Source organism: Syngnathus typhle, linkage group LG4 (assembly GCF_033458585.1).
Source record: "Syngnathus typhle isolate RoL2023-S1 ecotype Sweden linkage group LG4, RoL_Styp_1.0, whole genome shotgun sequence".
NCBI lineage: Eukaryota > Metazoa > Chordata > Actinopteri > Syngnathiformes > Syngnathidae > Syngnathus > Syngnathus typhle.
The window spans coordinates 9,646,745-9,662,170 of NC_083741.1; the positions used below are offsets into that span (position 1 = coordinate 9,646,745).

The 15,426-nt window shown below is 38.8% G+C and overlaps 3 protein-coding genes and 1 long non-coding RNA gene across 6 annotated transcripts; 1 reads left to right on the plus strand and 3 right to left on the minus strand.

The window, feature by feature from the left end:
* Nucleotides 1-1,269: 1,269 nt before the first annotated feature.
* sdhaf2 (succinate dehydrogenase complex assembly factor 2) lies at nucleotides 1,270-4,269 on the minus strand. Of its 2 annotated transcripts, none has more exons than XM_061276597.1 (4): nucleotides 4,130-4,269; nucleotides 2,482-2,705; nucleotides 2,201-2,310; nucleotides 1,270-1,934 (listed from the first exon to the last, which is right to left on the minus strand). In XM_061276597.1, the coding sequence occupies exons 1-4, from the start codon at nucleotides 4,139-4,141 to the stop codon at nucleotides 1,804-1,806; spliced, it is 477 nt and encodes a 158-aa protein (XP_061132581.1). In that variant the 5' UTR covers nucleotides 4,142-4,269; the 3' UTR covers nucleotides 1,270-1,803. The 2 variants fall into 2 exon arrangements, with proteins under 2 accessions (XP_061132581.1, XP_061132580.1); XM_061276596.1 differs by lacking the exon at nucleotides 4,130-4,269 and adding an exon at nucleotides 3,447-3,584.
* LOC133152738 (cleavage and polyadenylation specificity factor subunit 7-like) lies at nucleotides 4,101-8,724 on the plus strand. Of its 2 annotated transcripts, XR_009714187.1 has the most exons (9): nucleotides 4,101-4,241; nucleotides 4,572-4,781; nucleotides 5,395-5,498; nucleotides 6,039-6,184; nucleotides 6,272-6,590; nucleotides 6,725-6,813; nucleotides 7,084-7,228; nucleotides 7,448-7,726; nucleotides 8,127-8,724. XR_009714187.1 is itself a non-coding variant. In XM_061276595.1 (8 exons), the coding sequence occupies exons 1-8, from the start codon at nucleotides 4,167-4,169 to the stop codon at nucleotides 7,644-7,646; spliced, it is 1,287 nt and encodes a 428-aa protein (XP_061132579.1). In that variant the 5' UTR covers nucleotides 4,101-4,166; the 3' UTR covers nucleotides 7,647-8,724. The 2 variants fall into 2 exon arrangements, 1 of the variants encoding a protein (XP_061132579.1); XM_061276595.1 differs by having other exon boundaries at nucleotides 7,448-8,724.
* Nucleotides 8,725-9,439: 715 nt separating this feature from the next.
* Nucleotides 9,440-10,645, minus strand: polr2l (RNA polymerase II, I and III subunit L). Its single transcript, XM_061276598.1, has 3 exons — nucleotides 10,508-10,645; nucleotides 9,787-9,892; nucleotides 9,440-9,664 (listed from the first exon to the last, which is right to left on the minus strand). The coding sequence occupies exons 2-3, from the start codon at nucleotides 9,879-9,881 to the stop codon at nucleotides 9,556-9,558; spliced, it is 204 nt and encodes a 67-aa protein (XP_061132582.1). The 5' UTR covers nucleotides 9,882-9,892; nucleotides 10,508-10,645; the 3' UTR covers nucleotides 9,440-9,555.
* Nucleotides 10,646-11,432: 787 nt separating this feature from the next.
* On the minus strand, nucleotides 11,433-15,333 carry LOC133153256 (uncharacterized). The gene is made up of 3 exons (XR_009714282.1): nucleotides 15,192-15,333; nucleotides 13,859-13,979; nucleotides 11,433-13,187 (listed from the first exon to the last, which is right to left on the minus strand). It is a non-coding gene; the product is annotated as an uncharacterized LOC133153256 (long non-coding RNA).
* Nucleotides 15,334-15,426: the final 93 nt, after the last annotated feature.

The following is a 15,426-nucleotide window of genomic DNA, read 5'->3' on the forward strand; positions in this document are numbered from 1 at the left end:
CCACTGCAAAGGGTTGAGCATAGTGTGAAATTAAAATCCCAAAAGACACTGGACAACAAGAAAATACCAACTCACAAAAAATTGAAAATAGGGCTGTAATACAAACTCTCAAACATTTTACCCTTCTTGTGACCTAACATATTGAACATTTATGATTATAAATGCACCCCCACACATACCGTAGTACCTCTTACAGGAAGTTGCACTATCAACAAAAAAAGAACAGATATTTTTTCAAATCTCACACACAGAGGGCTCTTTGCTATTAAATATACCCAGCAGAATAAATATTCCAACATCTTTTAAGACATTGGTCACAAAAATTGTGCTTGGTACGTGCTGTTCTTTTTGTGTATTATTAAATGTCTTACTTGTCTGACTTATGTATACATCATAATTTCACGAGCATGCTCAAGCAAACTGGATCTAATTTAATAATCTGGCCACATCTGGCCAGAGGGCTTTTCTCCTCCATTCTGCAGTTGAGGTTTGCAAATTCTAAGGGACGTGAGTATGGAGCCATATTTACAGTAAATGCCTCAGAGCTAACATTTATGAGCTTTAAAAGGAAAGCCAATTTCAGTGGTGCTTAAGATGCGATAAAAAAGGTTGGCTTGCTCGCTGAAATCCAGAGTGCCTCATAATGACCCATATGAGCACTATAACACCCGTGATAACTTGGAAGACTTTCATCCAAATAAATCATGGGTGCTGTGGATGATTTAGACAGGTTCACATTATGGTAGATGGATGTGATTTCAATATGTGCCATTATTGACTTAAAGTACGGTACTGGAGACATTTACATCACACCCTCAATGGTTGTATTCGATCATACCTTGTCGCCATCTGCTGGACATAAATTTAGAAAAAAATGGAGTTAATGGGTCATTTTGAATTGTCATCAAATGTGCCATTTTTTCTATCATTTTGTTCCGTTGACGCAGAAAATGTGAAACTAACTGTGAACTTATAACGAAGGTAGAGGATATAAAGTCTCCTTACATTTTTTTCCACCATAAATTACAAATAACTATTTTTTCAAAAGGGGAAGTACAGTCATATTATCAGTTTATTTTTACTTAACCTCTTGAAATACATGATTTTATAAAAATTGAGCTACACCAATTATATATCATCAATGATGAAAAGCTCTGCACATACTGAAATGGTGCAATTTACCCACCTCATATGAGGTTTAACATTTATCGAATCACCACCATAATCATAATGTGGCATATGATGTAAACAAATTTGACAACCCTCCAGTTCATCTACATAAGATATTTATTTCACAACTCTTCACATTAGACGCTACAGTTGGTACCTGTCACTTTATTTACATGAAGAAGCCTCTCAAATGCAAAACAATGAGACAAAAATTCTGGCAAGAAATGGTCTAATGATTACAAAAAGTGATTTATTCCACTCCTTGTTATTTCCGGCCTTGAATGTGGATATGCATAACACTAAAGTAATAACCAAACCTCTGGCCACTGGAAAATGGTGATGAGAGTACCCAGAAAAGATCAACGTTTATAAAATAACATGCAAATAAAACTAAAAACTAATTGTATCACACATAATATTAGGTCTTCAGGGCACCTCTTATAAGCGTTGGATAGTGTATTGGGGGGACATGTGGGAATATCAAGAATAAATGTTATCATTGCATTGTAACCCACAAAACATTTGGAGGCAACCGACTGTACAGTAGTCCACTCGGAAGTCTTCCACAGTATGTTATTACCATGGTTTCATTCAGCACTCAAATAAAAGAGTTTGTTAAAAGGCGAATGATCATCATTGGCCTTCTTTTTCCAGGTATTCCAAGCTGGGGGCATCCAAACGCTGCTCCTGATTGCGATTCTTTGTGAACTCCTTTAGCATATCCATGATCTCTCCTTGGTAAATGTCTGGTGTGGGCTGAGCCTCTGTAAGCAAAACAGGAAGTGAATCCATTCATTTTACAATACAGTATTAAAAAAAAACAATTGGGTCAGAGCATAAATTACAGCTCACCAATAACAATAATGTGAAAAATGGACAGATGAATGGAGATTGCCTACAATCGTTTCACTACCCAATCACCCTCTAAGAGTATCATTTAAATTTCAGAAAAACTGTCGACACATTCTTTTTTACAAAACAAATAGAAAGCAGTTATTTTAAAAATACAGCAATGAAATGCTTCATTCACCTGTTGCCCAATAGTAGATGTCCCAGTCATTGCTTGGCTCATTAATGAGTCTGTCATACTGCTGCAGCTGGGTCTCACTCATCGTATTCAGGTATCGCTTGGCAAAGATGCTACAAGGGGAACAGAAAATCGTTTAAAGTGAAAATACGTATGTAGTAACTTTAAACATGTTACCAGTACCAAAGGATTTTAATACTTGAAGACATCAGCAACATTTGAAGATTGAAGTACCTTTACAACAATGCTACATTTGAATTGACCTTTGTCGTTTGCTTACTAACCTGAGCAATATGCAGTTCTCCAACATGCCCCTTTTACGGCTCTCATAGAGAAGGCGACGTCTCTTGATGTCAATGGGCTCGCCGGCCTTTTCCTCCCAAGGGGGCAAGGGGATCTCAATCAGGTCAGTCCTAGCATCATCCGGTGCATCGCCACGGTAACAACGGGTCGGTACTAGGCCAGTGACCACAGGTCTCCATGCTGTCTGGCAGATCCCTGGCACCAGCTGATGAGAAACCACAAACATAAGTCAGATAAATTATATTTTGAACTTATCAGAAATATTTTACTGTCCTACAATCATGTTCTTTTTTAAAATAAATTGAATTTGGCTATCTAGAGTGGTTGAGAATATTTTCAAAAAAAATTCTGACATAGAACTGATTTTTTTTTCCACCTGTGTGGCCTACCATGCATGTTTTTGTAATGTGGGAGGAGACTGGAGTACTCAGAGTATCCACACAGACACTGGCCGGGCTAAACTTACAAAATCCACACTGCCAGCCTGAATCGAACTCTGTAGCTCAGAACTGTGAGGCGGACATGCTAACCTGTGCCTCATTGTTCAAACAGTACATCCATATTCGCCAGCCGAGAGCTGGTCTAAGGCTCTGGTAGGTGATTATTTTTGCAAGGGGGTGGTCTGTCAGTCAACATAGCGTCATGCAGCATATCGTATCTAAATGGACCAACACACATCATAGTGACAATAACCAAATGGAGAAAAAACAGAGATGCAATATTAAATGTGGGAGTCCTGTCTTCTTTCAACCCTTTGTCGTATTATTACATATACCAGGGGGTGGAGGGAAACCAGACATTGAATTACAAGTTGCCAATGACAGAACGCAACGAAGGAGAGTTGCATAATGTCGCGTGCTCGCCTCAATTAAATACAAGTAAAGTACATCGATTCAAAGTTGTCATTAACAGACCACAAAACAGAATTACTTGAAATAAAACTCACTCTTTTCGCAATGATCGAGGAGAACATTTTACTTGACTGGCGACGGTAACCTCTGCAGACTTGTCGCGTAACGTCAGAAACAATAAACGCCCCTTTACGTCACACACGATGTGATTGGCCCACGCTAGACACGTGACGCGATGTCGCTGGTATAACAGTTGCGTTTGTCTTAGGCAAAGTTTTCATTACAAAGTCAGCCAAACAAGGAAAAAAGCTACTATTATACATTTACGTTTGTAATCAGATCCATTCAAACGTGTACATCTTATTATTCTTGTCCCTTCCTTCACAGCCGATGAAGGAGTAGGAACCAATGTAGTATATGTTGCTAACCGGTAACATTTAGCAGATACACGTGAGCAAGCAGGTACGTTAGCAACACCAGTGTCAATGGCCCAATGCGAAATTGTATCAACGAAATAATCTGTGGGAAGACGTGTGCACTGTTTTCATTAAACTTTATTTTACCAGGCATCGTTCTATCGTGCTACGTTTATTCACTAATCCACATTCGTTGTAATTTATCCGGTCCCGACGTTTGCTAGCGTTAGCTAATGTCCGACGTCAACAAAAGTATAAATCTAACCCTGCATGATTTTTCGCTTTTCGGTAATGATGCACTTTGTGTAAATGTGCATTTCAAAACTACCCATCTGGAAAAACAAAAATAGAACCATCATCACCGTCATTGTCATCTTTGAATGATCTCTGGCCCTCGTGATGGCTGCAGCCGGACCGAGTGAATCCAAAACGGCAACAGCACAGTTGTATGGTGACCCGAAGCCTAACGACGAGGTGAGTCTTGTCTTGCTTCATTGCGAAAGCACTGACCACAGCACCGACAATGGACTTTTCTTTGTGTCAAAAATTATTTTTAATTGAAGTTTGTTTCTCCTGTCTTGTACGGTCACTTCATATCCGCATGTTTGGAAAGAGAGCAAAGTTCTTGTACATTGCCTCAAGTGTTTCTTTAATTAATTGTTTAGAACTCACCCTGCAAGCATTTCCTCCTAACCTGACCATTACCGTGGAGTACAAATATTGCAAAGTAGTCCTTTGTTGTTGTTGTTGATACCCTGCACACGGTGAAATGGAAATGATCTGATTTGTTTAATCTCACCACAGGATTTGGACAGACTAGATGAGGCAAATGACCTTTTTGATGATGCTGTACTTTCGAGCTCAATGGATCAAGACAAGAAAACCACTTTGAACTCAGATGCTGGCAGTGTAACAGCATCTAAAGTAAAGGATAATGTCACCACAGTGAAAGCAGAGGAAAAGGAATCAAACCAGGCACGGAAATTCTCACTGTATATTGGGAATTTCTCTTGGGTAAGTTTTACATCATACAGTCATTGTCAACCAGTGTGCCGGCGCACATTAGTGTGCGGAGAAAGGCTGAGAGCTCAACAAAAACTACTTAATTGGTTCCAAAACGGCTTTTTTTTTCCTAATAAATAATATACATTCGTCATCTGTCTATGCCAGAGACTAAAAGTGACAAGTGATCTTCTGTTTAAAAAATAATCTTCGATTAGCTGCCAGAAACTACAAGTGTAAAAGCAATATGTGTATCCTCTTGCGTGACGTTTTTTGTTTTGTTGATATGCCATGAGCTTTTTCCGAACTCAAAATGTGCGCCTTGGCTTAATAAAGGTTGGGAATCACTGCAGTAGCCTTCTGTACATTAATTATGATGAGTAGTTAGTCTTAGTACATGAATTTCATCGGCTGTCTGGGGGGTTATTAGAGCGGCATGAAAAAGTACGTATATAAACACTTAAACACATCTAAGCATTTTCATTGGCTATTTGGGGGTTATTAGAGTAGGATGAAAAAGTAAATAAACACTTTGTAATTTCTTTCATCTCTGCATAAATTGGTCATGCAAACTATCTACTGTAAAGTAACCGGTCCTTCTTCCCTTATACCCATTACCATTTAGTGGACATCTGACAAGGATCTGCTGCTTATGACCCATAAATTAGGGGTGAGGGATATTGATGAAATCAAATTTGCCGAAAATAAAGCAAATGGCCAATCAAGAGGGTAAGTGACTTTTCCATTTCTTCAAGTATGTTAAAGCCTAAATATCCATTCATCCATCCGTTTTCACTGTAATAAATTCTACTGTTTTACGTTTTACTCATTTAGTTGTGGTCTATATAAAGTGGAACAACGATGCTTTTGTCTGAATTCCATCACGGGTCCCTCTTTTCGACTTGTTCTGAGGTGCGGCTCAGAGCAAGCCGTTTTGGGGCGGTCTCTTTAATTGCAAATGAGATACTTCACACGCTCAAGGCCGCAAGATGTGCACCTCCCTTTCCGGTTGACATTTGTAGTTACGTGAAAAAAAAAGTCATAGAAAACGGAGAAATCACTCCTGGATGCTCCAGATACACAAGAAAATATTTTTTAAAAGCAAAGAAAGTCGATTTTCCATGATATGCGTCTTTAAGTCTTGAAAAATTTTAAATGATTTTAAAACCAAAAAAAAGTTGATTTTCCATGATACGTGTCTTTAAGCCTGAGTTAGCTACTGAATACTGCTACTTGATCTTCATGTACATTTTCATCTCATAACTACAGCTATGCAAAGGTGGTGGTGACTTCAGAAAATTCGTTAAAAATATTGTTGGAGAAAATTCCCCAATGTACACTGGATGGGGAAAGCATAGACTGCCGTTTTGCCACTTATCAAAACTTCAGCGTGTTTGAGGATGTCGCTAATAAACGTAAGTGGACCAGTGTTTTGGCGCATGAGTCACATTCATGGCAAATGTTACATGGATTCACCAAAAGTGCTCTTGTGCTATTCACAGGTTTCCCAATGCGCGGTAATTCCAAGGACGCCGATTCACAAGTGTCCTCGTCAGTTTCATGGGATAACAATCCTCCCAGCGTACCCACTCCGTTTCCATCACATCCAATTGGAAATGTATTTCCCCTACATTCCAGCCTGTATCCTGGCCAGCTACCTCCTCCCTTCCCACCGATGCCGATCAACATCCCTCCGCCGCATCTGTTCCCCCCTCCACCTTTCAATGCACCAAGCCAGCCGCCTCCAAGTCTGCATATAAACCCTGCTTACTTTACTCCAGCACAAGACAGCTACAGAAGTCAAGCTTACGGTCAACAAAAGTGAGGATGCGTGTGATTTCAGTCTTTTTCCAACCACAATTCAATATCCATAGCTATGAAACAATATCTTAGCATCTGCATTATTCATTGATCAGATTGACTGTATCTCTCTTTGTGCATTGCAAACATTTCAGGGGTGACAGAGATTATGAAGAATTGTTGAAGAGAAATAAAGCTGTGGCTAGCAGCGCCATTACCAAGGCTGTGACAGGTGCAACAGCTGGTAAGTGCACCCGATCCCATCGTGTTTCGCTGCAAATTTGGGCCATACGGTATTTCATTACAAAAGAAAGAATAGCCTCTTGAAACAAGTTTGAATTCTCGGGGTACTATAGTATGAAGGTTGGACTAAACCCTAATGTTGATGACTCACTGGGACAACTCAACTGTGTGGGATTTCCCAGCATCTTTCTAGTCTATGTATGTGTACGCGACATGTTTTTGCAATCTGCGATCAACACTTTTTGGACACTGCAAATGTTTGCAATTACAGGAGACCAGAGAGTGGCGATGGAAACGCTGTTGACAGCCATTGCTATCATCAAGCAGTCCAGCGTGTATAGGGATGAGCGCTGCCAAGCCCTCGTCACCTCCCTCAAAGACTGCCTGGTGTCCATCCAGGGAAACTGTGGCTATAGGTTTGTTTGCTTTTGCATGCTTCATACCATGCATGGAAATTGAGCTGAATTCAGACAAAATACATGATTTATAAAAATAAGGGATGTTCGATATCACTCTTTATCAGACCGCTACGAGTAACAGTACTCAACTTTTGGGGACCCAAGTAACTGATATAAGTAGAGAAGATATAAATGAGAAGGCAGGCTCAATACTTCAGTATCACACCTTTTCTATAGGAGTGGCAGTAATTCTGGAGACCGGGACAGAGACAGAGATCGGGAGCGAGAACGGGAGAGAGAGCGCCACAGAGAAGATTCGCCTCGTTGGGAAGGCGCTGGAACGTCAAGAAGGCACAGAGAACGTTCTTGGAGTCGAGAAAGGGACCGGGGCCGTTCACGGGACAGGCACAGAGATTACAGAGAACGCTACCGCTGACTTTGTAACATTGTACCCAGCACATCCTCGTGAGCCACTCTAACACTTGGACCGCCATCAAAACCAACAATGACCGACTGGTATGCCCGCCACCTGTACATTTACTCTTGAGTGGTTACTGATCATTTTACCACCAGAACAATTGCATTTCATTTTAGGTTATGATGTCACTTGAAATTGCAAAATGTCAAAAATCGCTTTCAGAAAGTACTTAGTCCCCTTCAATGTTTTTGTTTTGCCTTTATGCTAAATTTCTTTTTTTAAATTCTTACCTAAATAATTTGAACACTTAAAAAAAGCAAAAGCAGAATCTAACAATCTTTCCTTTTTATCATAAAACTGAAATGTCACTGATTTTTTGATAACTTGCTTTGACTTGAAATTTAACTCCGGTCCATCTACCTCTTGGTCCCATTTGAAATATTTGTAAGTCCACCTTTTCAAAAGAATTAACCAGATGTGATTTGCCTGTCTGCATAGGGCCTCGCAGCTGACCAAGTATATCGGACCAAAAAGCACCTGGTCAAAGCAACTATTTGAAGAGCTTTTGTCACTAAAGTTCCTTCTGTCCCATTTTTGGGGTTTGTGTCTGAAATGTTTTGTCAGGTCTTGATATCGTGCCTTGGAAAATCACATGCATCAAGATATGGAAGAACCCGAGTTCAGTTTCATACATCTGAAAAATGGGGAGTGTCAAATTTTGAGGAAAACCATGTTTTGAGCATAATGTTGAAATAATTTTGAAGGGGGTGGAATACTTAGCTCATATTTTGTAGGGGTTTTTTTTTTTAAGTAAACTAATTTCTTTTTAGATTCCCGTTGACATACATGAAGGTTACAGATTTTTCTTCCGACACAATTTTTGTTCTGACACAATCTTTTAAAAAGACAAAAGATGTGTCTCCAGAAGTTTGCATTGTCTCTTCATTCTACTCTTATCGGGGACTTCAATTGTTCAAGTTAAATACTGTGTGCATAGTCATTCGGATTAGAAGGAATCCTTGCATGTGCAAGACACTTAAATGTATTTAACACAGTGTCATTGTTGTCTTTTGTAATATAAAACAATCCACCCGAACATCTGAATGTGTTTGTCACTCTTGTAAGATTTTTCTTCAGGTCTACCAAGGAGATACCTAGGGATACATTTATGAATTCCAATTGTTTAGTCAACATGTATGTTACCGTTTTTGTTACACTGGCTATGTTAAAGTAAGCTTATAATAGCTCTCAAACCTATTTGTCGAGAATGAGCTGTGATGCCATCTTGGCTCGGCCATCTCAATTCAATACGGCATTTTCTTGGTCTGGTGAATCCGAGACACTCCGTTTTTCAGCATCAATACTGATGGCAGCGAAATATCTGACATCTCAATGTCAAATGAGGAAGCAGGTGGGACCGACAGGCTTACTAACTAGGGTCACCTCATAATTGAAAAAATAAATGATAGATTTAAAGACATAGACAAGTTATGTGGCATATCTGCCATGCATTAAAATAAACCACGGGGACTATTTGGGCCAATACAAGATGCGACGCAAAAATGGTATATAATAACAATTTACATATATTTATTTTACAATATTGCTCCCTTAACCCATCAAGATCTCAATATGGGAGCTCTGGAAGTACACTTTAAAACGGCAAAAGTATTATTGTCGGAGTTGAATTTAAAAAAATTACAACAAACTATGTATATTTGTAATTAAGTCAATCTGATGCTCCATTTCTTTTATCGAAGTCTTCTTTGATGGTTATCACAGGACATACAGTACAACACTAAGGGGAAATGTGACATTTATCACCTTTATTTAAAAAAAGAAAATATTGTGGTCAAAGCATTTTTGCATCAAAATAAAGAGGACACCTTCCAAAGATCACATTCTTATTAAAGGAGGCCGGTAGCAGTTACTTTTCCAAGGGGGCATAATTCAACAACTTCTCAATAAGATCCACATGAGACAGGAGCATCCTTCGACAGCAGTATCTCTTCAGCCCCAGGGCATCAAGCGCATCACTGAGGAAGTGAGAAGAAAGGGTTCAATTTAATGAAGTTAATGACAGACTGCAGGCTGTATGTACTATCGGCAATCGATATTTGTTAGGAAAATAAAATACTTTTAGATTTGCTTTTCTTACCCCTCGGTGTACTCTGCCTGGAGTAAGCCAAGGTACATCTCCCATTTGTTACCCACGATCTTTCCACATGTGAAGCACCGCACTGGGATGATCATTTTCAAGACACCTAGAAACATAATTACATTAAAAAACATTAATTCCAACATACAGGGAACGTGTATAAATTGGACACCTCACTAGGTACATTCAAAATAACTTCTACCTTACACAACTCAAAACACATTTAAAATGGACAAGAGTTTGGTATTGGCTTTTATTTATAGTACCAGCATAGGTGGTGTTTATGTGTACTTCTAACTGCTACAAAGCTGTTTCTAATGTCCGTTTTTTAATTACTTTATTTACTTCAATACTTGTTCTTCTGTTGTCACAAATTTTGGAGATCTTGTGGCTGGCTATATTTTGTCAGACAGATTCTAATGATTGGACCGGACTGGAGGTGAGAATGAGTCGTGGTTATTAATGTATGTATTACAATTATTTATTATGAGTAAATATTTTCAATTGCTGGACCACTTTAACGGTGGTAAAATCATATAAGCTCTCATAATGTCTAAATATAGCGTCCGTGACTGGTTCTGGTGGGCTCATGCTAAGCTAACAACAAAACCCCATGGTTTGGCCACGATGTTAGCATCAACGTTGGTAGCTTACTCCATGCACGAGTTTACGAATTACTAACAACATTGAAGAAAAAATGTCAAGGTCTTTTTGAACTTACCCTCAGTGGTTCAGTTGTAGTATGTCAAACCAAGTATAATAGCGACCAAAGAGCTCAAAAGCACGAAGGTAGGGTTCTTCGCTTTACAGAAATATTTCCGGTAAGATCAGATACACGTACATTACTTCCGGTACCATGTTTCATGTAAAAATAAAAAAACATCTGCGGCTGTTCCTTGAATGATGCATTGTGGGTTACATTCAGTATATTATTATTATTATTATTATTATTATTATTATTATTATTATTATTATTATTATTATTATTATTATTATTATTATTAATAATAATATTAATTATTATTTATTATTATTATTATTTGTGTAGAGGCAAAATGAGTATTTTTTTTACATTTGTCCTTGTTGATGCAAAAGCATTCTCAAAAACGTTCACGACAAATACTACGAAATCACAGTTCTTTTAAATTGGATTCACAGGAACAGTTGTTTTAAATATGTATTCCACATACAAATGGGCCTGCTTTAATAGCCTTATACATATATAAAGACATCAGAAAAGGGTTATTTATGCAAAGGTGTCAAGAATTTGTTTACATAGTTATTAAAGGACAAGTCAAGTCAAAAGAAATTCTTTATATTAATGTTCTACGCACACCCACTGAGATTAATACTGTTTTCGTGGAACATGAGTTAGGCAGATAAATCCACCCATATTTATCTAATCCGGGGTACTGATATTTTTCCTTTTATTGGTACTTGTTGTTTGACTGGGAATGACATTAAAGTGCCCCAGGCAACAACCAGCACGGCTCACCTGAATTCTGGGTTTGGTCATGTGATGTTTGCAATTAGACTATTGGTGGCACATGGAATATATTCTCCTTAAAAGTAGGTAAGCCAGCAACAACCTTTCCCAATTTGCATTATCTTTGGACTCTCAGAGAAAACAAATACCCATTGGTTCACTTCCTTTAATAAAGGTTGCATCACAACCACATTCTTTGTGTACACTGGAGGAGAGAGTAGTAATATATCAAAAATATAACCATCATTACAGTCACCATAAATACATACTGTACTTTCTATCACCTCTAACATCATTGCCGTTTTATGAAACATCATACTTGACCATCACTAGTGTTATTACATCGCATCATCTATGTGAAATAACTTGCTACAGCACAACATAATGTGCTAACTGAGGAATCCTACCTGAATTATTGCATTTATACGCTGCTGTTATTAAGTTATTAAAAGAGGATGTTTTTTTTTTTGGTACACTTATTTGTACAAGGTCAGATGAAGTTAGTTCTAGTTTTGGCATTGTATTGTTTGGATGCATTAGGGGTGTAGAATGCGACAATGTACACACATACAACATTTGTGATGACTAATATGTTGCGAAAATGTTCACTTGCAACCAGAGAAAAGTGGTGTGTAGTTTTTCAACTGGGACATTACTGTGCGAATAGACAATGCTGGGAACACGTGCAAGGGTGTGCAGACATAGAAATGACGACTGCTTGACTAATCCACTTCCTTTACATTAGCACTCTAGTTGTCCCCAGCTATACTTAGATATTAATAAGGTACTGAAAACACAAAGGTTGTTCTGGATAGTTGTTCTTGATGGAATACGCACAGTGAAATGAAGCCTGATTCAACTGCAGGCTCTGAACTCGATATGGGACCATTAGTGACTGGTCTGCAATAAAGTATTTACGATAAGAGGTGAACATATAGATGCAGAACATTTTCAGATGTTGTGTTGTACATGAAAGGCTATTGATTTGTCACATCATTTGATTCTAACATAAAAATTCTTCTTATTCTACAATCTACTTCAAGAAATAACATTGCAACACTCGTCTGCCATATAAGTCATATTCTCCCACAAGCTGTTCATAAACCTCAGCATTCTGAATCCCTTACTCTTTTGTCACATGATCATATAATGTAACATTTTTACAACTCTGCTCTTTCAAAGAAAAGAAAAGTGAATAGTAGAATCTGCATTTTCCACACCAGGAGTACAATTTTCTGGAGCTCTTTAGAAATTGAACATACGACGCAAATATTGTGTGTTTTTGTCAACATTTGAGGAAATAATAAAAAGCAGATATAAGCAACCAGAAAATAATCGTCTCGTATGTTCAGCACTATGGTGTAGTTTTAACAGATTGTGAATTAAAATTTCATGCATAAAATGTTTGCAATAAAAAAAATTAGCTGCTTCATTGCTTAGTAATATTTTATACATATATGTTTGCTAGCCAAAAAAAAAGAGCAACTCCCCATCTTCAAAATCTACCATGATTATTTGTGAACCAATTTTACATAGAGTTAATTTTTCGATATTAGGATTTTAATTTCTCTTTGCTAGCAACATCGCCCCAATCAAAATGGCTCCAACTGCAATCACAGCACCACCAATGAGGAAAGGTTTCAGATGCTCCAGAGAGTCTGTGCAGCTGCCCGCAGCCCCATCACCTGCATCACCTTCTGCCGCCCCATCCTGGGGAGGAGGAATCTCTGGTTCCGGCGTTGCAGGGGCAGGTTCAACTTTACGTGGGGCTGCTGGCTCCCTTTTCTCTGCTTTTGATGGCCCTTTGGGAGCAGGAGCAGACTTGGCCTTGGCTTCCATGGATTCCGGGACCAAAGTGTGGGCTTTTCGGTGATGCTGCTGCTGTTGCTGCTGCTGCTAGCTCTGTGTTGCTTCACTAAAGAAAAAAAAGGGAAGATAATCTTTCCAAATCGGGGTCAGACTTCACAGGATATCTGCTAAATGGAGGAAACACAGACATACTCACAAGCCTTTATACTCAGAATCACTGTATTGCATTAGCAGCCCTGTGATTGGAGGGCCTTATATATGACCTTGCAAGAGCTATCACTTGGATGGGTGCATTTTGAGGCTGTATACATTGTTAGTATTTTGGTTGAAACAGCTATGACATAACCCTTATGTGAAATGGTGCCACTACTGTCCTTTTCAAAACCATAGCTTTCAAGATAACTAGCGCATGGGAATATTAGGCTACTGCAGCTTTGCAGAGCCTAAACTCCTCTTGTCTTCTGAATTTTCATTTGTTCTACTATGATCAAATCTAATGCAGACAACAATGCAAATACAATGCAAAACAATGCAATGCAGTAATGTGTCAAACTTCCTGAGTCATAGCTCATAGGCCCTATAAATGGAGGACAAGATGGAGGTGAATAATAAGTACTGCGTGATGACTGGGGCATCAGTGAAATATACAGAGCCCACTGAACAAACATGAATGCATAGTAACTGAAAATGAACGTGTCAATGCAGATTGGACACGTTTTACATAAATAGGTATCAATAAATGCTGCTGTCTAATGAGACAAAATGGACATTACGTACCTCCTCTGCCGCTTCCCAGCAATCCCTCGGATAATTAAAAGATGCAAGGACCACAGGACCACAAGGATGTCACAATGCCCTTAACATTAGAAAATGACAGAACGCTGGGAGATGGAGGGCACTGAAGGCAGAAGGGAGGAGAATGAAAACGAGACCGGAATGTACCATCTGGGGTACAAGATACGGGGGGAGTCTTTTCTTTGGTCTGATTTTTCTTTTTCTTTGGTTGTATAAATAAAAGTAAGAAAATAAATACATGGCACATTTCTTTGTATGCAGCGTGACTACAACCACAATATTTGATGTCAAGGGAGCTGTTTGATTTTTTTCTACTTATTTGTAATAGAATTATAATTAGATATAATATAATAAATATATAAAATAAACATGCTCAAGAAATGTTTCAGTTCGTCTGTCAGGAAATTGTGTTTGTATTTGAATAAACTTTCACCTTTGCAATGGTGCACCTGCCGTTTTATCACATTGCTTAAAACCTTGAATGCCTGCAGCTACAAGCATTATTACACCAATGCACTGTTATACAAAACCGCTTGTCATTTTTAAACATTTGATTTCACGCATGTACAGATGAGATCTGCGTTCAAGGAACTCCTTAAAGAATATGGCAATCTTTCAAACATCACTACCTGGCCATGGCCCGGCATCGCTTACCCAGTCACGAATCACGATTTCTATTCATGCTTTTTTTTTTTGTAATTACTGCAATACGGACAGAACCTTCACAATCCGCAATATCTCATTTCAAATTGAAATTAATGAGATTTGCTATGTTTTCAAAATCTTCCAAATGTAGTTCGTTTCATGTGTTTATATTTTATGACATGACAGGGATCCACGCCCAGTGCGCGTCCTATCGAAGAAGACTATGTTTCGAGATAGAAATCAGTCTTGTGTCAACGACACAAAACCCACATTTCAGTGCCTTTTGTGTTGAATTGAAATGCAGGTCTCACTGGCTTTGTTTTCAAGCCAAATCGACAAAGGCAGTATTTATTTATTTTAATACAGTGTTTCATTATACATAAATACGTCTAACAGACAAATTACAATGTTCAAATATTTCTTTAGTAAGAACGCGCACTCTCTTGGTAGGTAATCATCTTGCCATGGCTGTCTCATCTTTGAAGCAGTAGCGAAATTCTTGATATTCACAAACCACCAGTGGCGCCGTTTCTCTGCAATATTTCCCGAGTGCCTTCCGTTTAAGAAACGAGTCAGGTATGCGCAATCAAAACGCGCTACGTGATGTGCGCAGCAAAACGCGGAAAGGGGCTTGCATCTTCTTAACACGCAGTTTAATGTAGATACGTACCGGGCCCGTTTCTCGTGGAATGCTGCCTGTTTTGCCTCCTGGCGTTGCTGGGGTTCGGGAGTTGTCCGGCGGCCGGGAGCACAGACACGCCACTGACAATAACGTGACACGGATTCCGTTCTTTTCATTTCTTCTTCAGTGGATTTGATCCAATCCCGAATATTTCTCACTGCTTTGGAGGAGCACAGAAAAGGAGTCACTGTGCTGCCACATCCGAAGACGTGTTGCTCCGAGG